The 12,261-nt window shown below is 34.7% G+C and overlaps 1 protein-coding gene across 2 annotated transcripts in view; it reads right to left on the bottom strand.

The window, feature by feature from the left end:
- Positions 1-2,543: 2,543 nt before the first annotated feature.
- Positions 2,544-12,261, bottom strand: part of LOC149798661 (uncharacterized) — a 42,778-nt gene continuing 33,060 nt past the window's right edge. For both annotated transcript variants that reach the window (XM_089957505.1, XM_089957506.1), the window contains 4 exons: positions 11,625-11,757; positions 7,060-7,227; positions 5,675-5,704; positions 2,544-4,608 (listed from right to left, as the gene is read on the bottom strand). In XM_089957505.1, coding sequence (XP_089813631.1) covers positions 3,251-4,608; positions 5,675-5,704; positions 7,060-7,227; positions 11,625-11,757 — 1,689 coding nt within the window. In that variant the 3' untranslated portion in view covers positions 2,544-3,250. The remainder of the gene's footprint in view (positions 4,609-5,674; positions 5,705-7,059; positions 7,228-11,624; positions 11,758-12,261) is intronic.

The raw sequence follows: 12,261 nt of genomic DNA, 5'->3' as shown, positions 1-12,261 counted from the left end.
CAGTGACTGAGAGATACATCTGATGACGAACATATTTATAAATATATGCCTCCTTGTGGTCTTCTTATGAACAGTGTTCAAGATTTGACATTTTATTTTAATTATGAACAAAACATTGTTTCTCAAAAGTCTTCAATACGCGTGACAAAATAACGTAATCGCCTCGGCATTCTCTCTTCCGCGCGAGTTCAGAAGCGGCATTTACAAAAATATTTATTCAGCAATCTAGTCAGGCGTCAATCAACCAATGTTTGTATAGCTTTCAATGATATATATATATATATATATATATATATATATATATATATATATATATATATATATATATATATATTATAGATTTAAAATAATGCTTTCATCGCTCCAGTGGCCTAGTGGTTAGAGCGTCCGCCGCGGATGCGGGAGGTCGTGGGTTCGATCCACGGCCGAGTCATACTAAAGACTTACAAAAATGGTACTAACAGCTGCCTCGCTTGGCGCTCAGCATTAAGAGGTTAGTGTTAGGACTGGTCTCCCTGGTGTCAGGATAATGTGACTGGGTGGGACATCATGCTACATGTCTGCGGCATGATGCCCCAGTGCTAGACATCACTACAAACTGCCACACTGCAGACATCGTAGCGATATGACTGAACAATTGTTAAAGCTACGTTAAAATTCCAAGTCACACACACATAAAATAATGCTTTCTCTCGCTAAAAGAGTACAAATTGTACCAATTTTAATACATTAAACAATAGTATGCAATGTTATGTATAGTGGTCGGATTTAACCCAGGTTATTTTTCATAAGAGGGCAATTCCGACCAAGAACACAAGCTAAAAGACAACGTAGAATTATAATTAGTATGTATGGAAGTTGGAAGAAAAAACTACAGGAATAAATATGAATTTAAAAACAAGTAAGTAAAAAATTAAAGGTATAAATCTGCATAAAAACAAAATGTTAATTCTCTCCACAATTGTCTTTATAACGATATGCTTTTTTTCTGCTATCTTTCTAAACAAAATGAAAATAAAATAAGAGAAAAGTTTTCAAATCTGTAAAGAAACAAAATCTTTGTATTTTGCAGAGGAAAGTTGTATATGGACGGTCCATATATGTGGTTGGAATGTATGATTGGGATCCACGACAACTTGAGATTGGGAATCTCTGTTATTTGAAAAATGAATAAGTGAATAATGTTGATAGAAATACTGTGTCTACCAAGATCAAGAATTTAAAATCCGTACCTCCCTACCTGCATAGAGAATATGCTGCAAAAATTACCAAACTTTTTAGTTACAATCTTGTACCAGGAAATATTTATTTAAAAGCGGATAGTTCGGTAGAATCCTGGAAAAAAAGAATTGGTCGTCGTCAAGGATATGATATAGGTTTCAAATATACGGAATTAAAGATATCGATGAAGTTAAAGAATTGCTGTGTGGATTCTTTCTTGAAATAGTTTTTAAGTTTGGTGAATTTGAAATAAAAGTCTGATGTTTTCGTCAGTTTTTTCTCTCTCAAACCTCACGTTTAGCAGCTATCTACTATACTGTCGATAGCCATCCATATCATGAAGTTTTGGGTCTTGTAGAAGAGGCCAAAAAGAAAATTATTCACATTTTATCTCCACTAACACAAAGAACACGTTTTACAACCTTTTGATCGGATAGTGTTTAGTCCTGTCAGAAAAGCCTACCATCACGCTTAATCAAATCTTTTAATCAAAATCCAGGTCTAACAATAAATAAATGTTACCGACCGCGGTTATGACGTTAGGCTTGGTCAGCAGCATTTACAAATATCAGGAAATGGTTTCAGGCTACTGGAATATGTTCAGTGGATATGTCTGTCATAGTCGTTAGTGCGTATCATCCATCCACGGTATACCAGCGAGAAAGCTCTAATTTCCCTTCATGTATTGCTTCCTCATCATCAGTTTCTGGGAAATTCCCTTTCCTTGCCTGTCTTGAACCAACAACCCGAAGAAGAGAGCTAATCAATCTCTTTCAGTACACCACACAGCCCGGTTTCAAGCCAAATAGATACTATAAATTTAATCACACCATCTGCTTCTACACAAAGCTGCCATTTAGAACCGTTCGCTTTTATAAACGTGCCATAAGGTTTATTTGAGTCTGCATTCAACCCCAGCAATATGATAACTGGCTCTTAATAAGGTACCGTTCATAGAAACAAATTTTATAGCCCAACTGGAGCAAGCATAGTAGCAGCAGACTTAGTATCGGTTTTGATACAAGACGGTTACAATGCTCTTTCAGGAAACCATACATTGAGTTCTACATGGAACAATGATCTGAAAATATTTTCCAAGTTATGCCGGTTGAACAGGAGAAAAAAATCAAACTAGAGCATTAACTTCTCACAGACGTTTGACATCCGATGAAATTATGAAAGAAGAAATGCTGAAATTTTAAGGTCAAATAAGGCAGCAGGGAAGGAAGAGAGGAATAGAAAAACTCTGGAAAAGATCGAGAGGATTGGGAAACGGGAGAGAGAGAGATAGATAGAGAGAGAGAGATAGAGGAACAAGAAAGAAAAGTAAGTATAATTTATCCAGTTCTCAGTAATAATGTCTGGGTGAAACATTTTGAAAATTTGTATTCCTATTAAATTAAAGTAATACACGTTCTCATATATTTTGGAGGAACAGTGCTGCGAAAATGTATGTATTTTGCACATAGTTACTAATATAATTCTCTCTCTCTCTCTCTCTCTCTCTTTAACACTTCTTTATCACACTATGAAACACATCCTGAATCATATTCGTAAAAATATGCGTTCCAGATCCTACATTTTTGTCCTTGCGAGATGTAAACCATATCACGCATGTTTGAACTGTCGGAGTTACACACATGGAAGTCGGTATTTCCTCAGGGTGGTTGGGGTTACACATATCAGAGGTCGGAATAAGCCACAAAACGGTTGAATTTAACCCCGCGTATATAGTCATACTACAATTCCTATTCATTAAGAACTAAAATATATGTTTTTTGAATAATGAAACTTGTTGCAAAAACCAGATTGACTGTTCTCCTTATCGTACTTAGGCAAGCAGTATTCGGCTTCAATAACGTACTTGTCGATCTCGGGTCAACGACCTCAGTGGTAGGAATATAACCAGATTACCTGTTTGCAACGTGTATGTTCTCAATGTAACAACGTTAATATTTTATTTTTGGTGTCATTAACACAATGTCTTGAGCATGCATGCTATAACTCGTAGATTACTACACGCCTTCATTTATCCTTGATATCTTTGTAGGTATGCTACATATTCCAAATACTCCGCTGTTTCAGAGTTTCGGGAGTCACTAAGGTTTTCACCATCTGCACCACTCCTTGTGGCTAATATCTCCTTCTTCGGTTCAGATATAGGCTTGAAAACGTAGTACAGGGCCGCCAGAAAGAGCTGCATCGAGCGATGCCGAAAAGAAAATGTATTTTCCTTGCTTTCGATTTCATTGTCTTGCAATCTGATTATTAGATCAACATTTACGCAAAATGACACAATGAAATTGCGATTGTTCTCATCTTCAAATTGCTGGCTATCAAAGAGTTTATTTTCATCTCGCTGCAGTACGCAAGCTATCTTACCCAAAGATAGAAGAATTTGCCCATAGTGACCGATGAAAACTTTACCCATAAATACTGGATTATTACCAAAATCGAAACGATAATCATTGTTATCGCCAAATCGGCGTAGAAACGAATCCCGTTTTTTTTTAATTAGATTTTCCAGTACATTCACCAAGAACTCTGCTTTGCTAGAAGGTAAGTTATTACTTTTCTGCCACATTTCAATGAGAATTGGAGAAAAAATTGGTTCGTGTTTAAAGGCACCGAGTTCCATTTTATCTACTAGTGCAAAAAACTTTTCCACTGAGTATTGAGGATACCCATCTTTTTTCAACATTTCATTCCAGTGTGTTCTTACATCGTTTTCATCTAATCCATTGATTGTTATCGTTCTGTCTAAAGGTAAAACGTGACCAAATCTTTTCTCGACTGAACTCCATTTTAATGGTCTGGATGTAAATATAACTAAAGCATCCTTTAGACTCTCACCGCTTAAAAGTTCTTTCACTACTTCTGCATTTCCAGTATAATCATCCAAGCCTTGAATGAGAAAAATAATACCCACATCTGATTTCTTTGCTAAATATTTATAGACATTACACTGGTCTTCAAGGACTTTTGGAATATGTTGCCTTCTCAAGAGTTCGTTGATATTCGTTTCCTTTTCGACATTACTGAGAAGTACATTGAATAACAGTTTAAATCTGCCCAGAAATCTTGTGTTCTCATCAGCTTGCCCGTTGCTATCCAGAGAATGCGCTTTACACCAGGACATTATAAAGGAATTACTCCATGTCTTTTTTCCACAACCAGCCTCTCCTTGGAGTGAAATTCTTTTCAAGACATTTTTTGTTCTACAGAACATATTTTCGTATGAAGGTGTTACATATTCTTGTGATTCATGCGATTGAGGGTCACTGTGATCACGGATAACCATTCTATATCTCAAACTCACGTCTTCAGTGGAGGAGGGCACTTTTGTCTCGTAGAGGCTAACTAAATGGCCCGTCAGAAATTTTACATCTGCAAATTTAATTGAAGGATAAACATACGAAATAGAAATATTCGGGTTAAAATTTCAAAACGAAGCAACAAGATGCGCAAACGTTTATGCTGCTCGCTAATAATAATTAACAATTTTGCCAAAAGCCTCTGACTGCGTACAGATACTTTTCAATAATGTTCAATTTGAAGAAATAATCAGTGAAAAATCGCTACTATACAGCCATTATGAATCAATTATATATATATATATATATATATATATATATATATATATATATATATATATATATATATATATATATATATGGAACACACCCCCAAAAGAAAAAGACACAACGCAAATGCTTTAAGTTAACTGAAATTTAAGCTGAAATATCACACTTGCGCCAAAAACTTGATAATTCAAAATAAACAAGCTTTCTCAAGGTATATTAAACAATTTCAGTTTCAGGAAATTAAATTTTAGCTTAATAAAATGCGGTCTCTTTTGAGTCAAATGCCCATTTAGTTCAACCCTGTCGTTCTTAAATCCAAGAGAAGAATTTACTTTTAAAAGCAGTCATTTTCATCACATTAAGTTATTCAAATACAAAATCATAAATATACAATTAATTTACTAATGCACATAACACTCAATTTTAGGACGAGAAATGGAGAAAAAAATACTTGTTGCTCGTGAAAATGTCAGTTAGACGGCAATTTACCACAGAGGAAAACCAGAAACGCCAAACTGGAACAAATAAGAAGAAAAGCTCACTGATGCTTTCTTTTTATTATCCTTTAAACTATTTACAGGTTATCCATTTACATGTTCGTGTGGCAAATTAATATTTATATAATCTATCTAAATACAAAGAAAGTACTAATGTAGCATGCTGCAAACGAAGGCTCGACCTACCGACTTGCTAAATAGATATGAACTTGAAACTGGGAAGAACTGAACGTATATGAAACTAAAGAACCGAAATTATGAAACCAAGCAAGAAATCTGCCGTGTGAAACGTCCAACCAGTTTAGTGATTATGACCGGTATCAATTAGGACTTATTCCATATTTTAAAGATAATTTAATTAAATTTACTTACGGCTAACGCTTTCTCCCAGCCTTATAAGCGCTGTCGAAAAAATGAAACACAGACGAGAAATATATACTAATTATATCAACAAATTAGATTCATGTATAACACGTCGTAAATGACATCCGTTATTTAATGTATATTGCGCACAGCCACTTCCCTCTAACTTGCTAGAGAATTATTCCACGAGAAAAGTATATATATATATATATATATATATATATATATATATATATATATATATATATATATATATATATATATATATATATATGTGTGTGTGTGTGTGTGTGTGTGTGTGTGTTTCCCTTTGGTAATTGGGAATGGGCCGTCTAGGCACATCATTTTCAAACCAAACATTAGTAAGAGCAAGTTTTTAAATTTAAAATTATATATATATATATATATATATATATATATATATATATATATATATATATATATATATATATATATATATATATATATATATATATAAGTGTAATCTGTCTGCTGACATGCACGATTTGTGCCACTAAATATGTTAGAGAAACCAAGATTTCAGGAAACAATTAAATATGTACAAGAGCAACACTGTCAACAAAATCAGCGCGAAATTCGCCAACCACTGTAACTCAACAATAAATCAGTTTAGTCTTTTGTGATGCTAACAGCTGAGTCTACGCGAGATGGATTGACACAGGAACGATACTTGATACCACAAGTAAGAACACATGTGGAATGTTGACATAAATGAAAACATACAACCTTCAGTCTTATCAAAACTTCAATCAGGCATCAATTTATCACTAGTACCCAAGTCTTGCTAGAACATTTACTCAAGTAAATATTGCTACCATTTTAACTTCATTTATTATTATTATTATTATTATTATTATTACGTCATGTTACAGTACCCCTTACAAAAGTCTCATGACACAATTTCTTTAAAACCTTCTACGCGCATAACTTTACTGGTATTTAATATATTCAGTAAAAACGTTTTAGCTGGTTTTAGATGAAGCTGCTTTTCGCCAAATCTGGTTTATGTCGTTTATCCTTAGCGTGGAACCAGGTCAAAACAGTTTGACATCCCGTAAGATAAACACGTTATTACAAAGACCACCTTCCTCTTTAATTAATAGTTGTTTTCCAATTGTACTATCCTTACAAATCTCTAAAACATAACATACTTATTTCAAGATCGTTTTTCTTTATTTCGTTATTTTCGTCTACCCATTACGAATATATATATATATATATATATATATATATATATATATATATATATATATATATATATATATATATATATATATATATATGAACGTGCTTATGGAGTCATTAAACAATAATCCAATCATTGTCTCACTCGAGCGTGGAGAGTTTGATTTAAAACTAAATGGTCTACTTACCCCTTTCCTCCTCTAGAATTTCTAGAGTGTTACCTCTCCTCTGTGCCCGTCGGTAGCAAAAGATAGCTGTTAAAACGGCTCCTACAATCGTAACTGCGACTACAGCAGTTGATGCGCCGATTACAATTTCGTTTGAAACGTGGATTTGAACTTCCTCTCTCTCTGGCACTATAATGAATATTTGAAAGCATCACCAGTGCAAAAATGTATATTTATAGTGTTTTAGGTTTGTTTGCTGAATCTTAATGATTCTATGTGACATTAGCAAGTTCTATTGGACTAAAATATTCATTACTTACTACTAACTGTTTATCAAATCGTTGATTTAACTGCTTCCTTGTGATATGACGTTAATGTTCTGATGGTCATAAACATGCAAAAGTATCACTGATATATTCAGAATAAAACCATAGTAAATTTTCTTAATGTACTATGCATTATAAGAACAACACTGAAAGCTTTCTTGTCTGCTTTGGGCCTAATTTTAATCCAATTTCAAGTTGCACGAGTTACATACATAACAAAACCCCAATGTGTGCATCGTTCATGAGTTATAATAATTATTTAATTTGTAATCATGTTCCAGCTCAAGTATTGCTTAGGTAATGAAATAGCACGCAAGTAAATAGTTCAATGGCTATCTATTGCATAGGTTAGGTAACGAACTCTTGCAATTATTTCGGAGGAAAAATATGTTTATTAGTTCATAATAATTAATTATGTAAGGGTCATTCAATTAATATCAATTTAATAATAATATTCTATGATAGTAGTTTGCACTTTCCGTTTCATTCATAAAGTGCAATGGTTGTGTCGTGCCATCAGTACAAGTAGTATCACTTGATCTGAGAAAGGGCACTAGTTTTTGAAAAGGCCAAGCCCACCTAATTTAAGATTAGTCAGTGCGAAACAGCTGATATTGTTTATGAGATCGGATTGCTCTAGAATTTATGGACGATGACCTTTCTATTGCGTTTTAGCATTCTATATCAAAGCATTATTATGTAGAAGTAGGCATTCTTAGTAGAACAACCAGTCTTTGAAGTTAATCAGTTTTATTGAGCGAAATTCATTAATTTAATCATTCATTAGACTTAAAATGCTGGACATATTCCGATTAATTGGAATAATAGCTGTCAACGAAATAATGTGAATTCATTGAAAGATATTTTGATAGTTATAGCTGTTAATGAATTACTGTGAATTCATTTAAAGTCATTCTGGGATTACACCATTGTGATTCTTCTGTACTGCTGATAAATTATTACAATAACGACCATCATTCGGAATACCTTTGGAACTCACTCGGATTACTTTATATTTTTGGAATTATGGAACATTTAGGACTTAATAATAGAATTTCATTCACCATGTTGTAAGTTATTTTTAATTCTTTCCCATTGTCTTTTAGGGAAATGAATATTTTTAATTTTATAAAATGTTTTGGTCCTTGCACTTTCTTGTTACTTTTTTAAGACCATAGAGTAATACGTAAGAGGTCTTCTGGTGAAAATCCCATGTAGATAAAACTTTCTGTTTAGGAGGAATAGCAATAGTGGGAGCAGAGATAAAGCGTTCGAATTGGCTATCATGGCGGCCATATTGTATGGCATATCGGTACCAATTTATTTAGGCCTAACCAGATATCATAATAAATCTTTTAATGAAAATTCCATGTAGATATGATCATACGTTCTAGAGAAGTGGCAATAAGAATATAGTAAAACTAGCCGATGTGCGGCCATAGATGTCTGAGCAGCACCATTTTCATTTAGGTTCCACTTGACCATGGGTTGAATGTGTTTAAAGTTTCATGGCAATCCTCAAGGCAGCTTATGAGGAGCAACGATAACAACCGTGTGCTAAAGGTCAAGAGGACAAAGGACAACATTCTCACACATTCCTCTGGGTAATGACCAGTAGTGCTATAGACTGTTTTGACAAGTAAATGTTTCTTAAGATTAATTCTCAAATCGAATAAATCACCAAAAGTTAGCAAATGTAATTAGAAAAAACAAATAAAGCATTACGGTTGACATTATAATCTATCAATAAAATGATTTGCTTCCTGAGAATCACCATATCCAACAGAAATATGAGAGTTTGTCTTAAGACATAAATACAAAGATCAGCATTTCGTTCTGAATTGTATTAATTGGGTGTAACTGTAAATTGGTAAAGTTTTGAAAAATGTGACCAAACGAAATATATAATTTGGGTTATAAAAGAGAAGAATGTGTGTACTCATTGTATCTAATATTTTGTATGATAAATATTTTAAACGATATACTTCAGGATGGCGGTATGTGACGTGACGGATTGTTATGCCGCCACTGTGGTAAGTTTGTTATGGTAGGGGTGGGGTGTTCCCAATATTATATTTAAATTATTATAGAAGCCACACCCAGGCTCGATTTTGGTTGGAAGTTAAATTAGTGAAAGATAGATGGAAAGCTCCGAGCCCCCAGTCAGCAATGCCGACGGTTAAATGACTGAATATACAAAAAAGTGAAATTCAACGAATAACAATTTAATAACAATTCAATAGTCAAGTGCATCAAATTTTCCAAGTACTCTCCTTCCGCTCGAACCTGTGATAGCCTATTGCATCATTTGATTAGTAGTGTGAGATAGCTTTCCACCTGTTCCTGTATTCTACTCATCTGTGTATTCTTCTCTCCTATTTCTCCAATTCATTCTCCTCTTCCTCCCGACTTTCTCTAAATTCCTTCTCCTCCTCAACTTCTCTATACTCCTCCTCCTTCTCCACTTTCTCCTCCTCGACTCCTTTTACTCCTCCTCCTCCTCGACTCTCTCCACCGTCTAGACTGGTCGACTCCGACTGCTCTGCTAGTCTTACTTCTGTCTCTCGTCTCAGAGACTCGGGACGTAACTGAAACGGAAGTTCTGTCCCCCCAAAAGCTTCCTGTGAAAACACAAGGACGATGCAATATCTTCCTTAGCCCTCTCATCTCACACTACACCCAGCCTATCATCAGATAACGGCTATTAAATTTTTTGGTCACGCATTCATTCATATCGAAATATGCATACCTTCTTGTATGATAAAACAACGTCGTAATAAAAGCACGGTATCAATTACTTCTCATACATACATCAATAAATTGCGTCACATCAGTACATATTCCTAATCCCATTATACTATATGATATCACATCAATCAGACGCATTCATTTACATTACAACTCATACAAAGTACACAAATATTCAAATATCTATGCTCTGATATATCCATACATCCATATTAGCTAATCTTACAAACTTCAACCATTTTCCAAATTCGCAATTCAAGCTTGTGTAAAATCTAACATATCACATGAATAAATGCACTCGTTTACTACGAAGTAACCTAATAGCGAATTACAAAATTAGTTCTGGTCACATGCTAACAATCTACATAATTCTCTACATAATACTCAATCCCATTTCTCAAATACGCATGTAGATTAAACACTACAAATGTAATGATACGTACTAAAAGATCCTAGTAATTAAGTATACATAATACACATAATTACAATAACAATGCCGTAATATTCTGCATAATCGAGCAAATAACTTACTGACCTTTACGAATCTTTTTCTTTCCTTAGAATCTCCGAAGTTTTACCGCCAAATTACGAGTGGTTTCCTCAGATTAACCCTATTTCTCAGCCATTTTTCTAGGCGAGACTAAATTTTTGCTTGGTGTCGCTTTGTCCCGATCCAATCAACTTAGCGGACAATGTCCTTCCTACTGTCTGTCCAAGTGGGGACGGATTTAGAACACGCCCCGGTCCCTCGTGGGTTCCTCTGATCTTAGGACTAAGCTATAACACATAGGTGAGAAGTCGCTCGATCTAACCCTGTGCCGATTCAAGATGCTGGGTCTTCTCTCTGGTCACGGTAACATTGCGTAAGCTATTAACTCTAGCCTGTGGTAATGTTTAGACATGAAAACGTGGCTTGTAATAATACCTTAGTTTATACACGACTTACGAACTGGGGCTGAGCAAACGTGACACGGAATATACAACCTTTTCTTCAACCTTTTAATTTCATCCATACCTCTGGTAGTCCCTTTTAAGCATTATCTAAGGCGTATACCGTTTACTAGTTGCAGTCTACTACGGTACTAAATGTTAGACATACAAGGCTGACATAAAGGTCAAATGTGAATTATGCCCAACGTCACAAGCACTGGCTATGATTTATACATATTTCTCTAGAGATATCTTTTAGACTCTTTTTACAAAATACATCTCTCCTGTGTAATAAATCCTCGCCGTTAGATAAACCTCGTTTCTCAGTTATCTATACTCAATAGCATGAATGCAATGCTTTTGTGATTCTACGTGAAAGCCGTTTAACTAATAATTAAAATAAAATTACAAAATTACTTATTTTGCTTTCAGAGATTCTGCATGAAATGTACTAACTGACTTAATATTGTTCGATTGGGAATCAGTTTCTGGAAATTCTATTCTGTGGTAAAAATCTGCAAATGTTAAACTAGATGTTTACATTTAAAGACAATAGGAGTTGCATTATGATAGGTTTCATACTTTCTATTGTAAAAGATTTACAGAGATATTCCTTGTCACCAGTAAAACACCTGTCAACAGCTGGTCCAGTCACGCAAACTTTATACGTTCCAGCTTTGTCTTCGGTTCCTAGTAAAAGGCTGTTATTCCATACCTAATAAAGAAACAAGATATTAAAAGATTTTTAAGGGAAGCTGTGATTCATCTAAATGAGAACAACTGACATATAAAAGTCAATAACTACAAGAAAGGCAACGTACAGCAATGTTCAAATAATAAACCTACTTGTCATTCCGCAATATCTGTTCGGAAGTTTGCAGTGTAACAGTGTCTTGAAAGAGTGTGTGTGCGCGTGTGTGTGTTGGATTGTTAACGTAGCTTTAAAATAAATTTCAGTCATATCTCTACTATGTCTGTATTGTGGCAGTTTATAGTGACGTCTAGCACTGGGGCAACATGCCGAAGACATGTAGCATGATATCCCACCCAGTCACATTATCCTGACACCAGGCCGACCAGTCCTAACACTAACCTCTTAATGCCAAGCACCTAGCGAGGCAGCTGTTAGTGTCATTTTTATAAGTCTTTGGTATGACTCTGCCGGGGTTCAAAACCGCGACCTCCTGCATCCTAGGCGGACGCTCTAACCACTTGGCCA

This window comes from Sinohyriopsis cumingii, chromosome 5 (genome assembly GCF_028554795.1).
Source record: "Sinohyriopsis cumingii isolate HCF-2022 chromosome 5, ASM2855479v2, whole genome shotgun sequence".
In the NCBI taxonomy this organism is placed as follows: Eukaryota; Metazoa; Mollusca; class Bivalvia; order Unionida; family Unionidae; genus Sinohyriopsis; species Sinohyriopsis cumingii.
The sequence above is the reverse complement of the archived record's forward strand: the minus strand, read 5'-3'. Positions and strand labels throughout refer to the sequence as shown.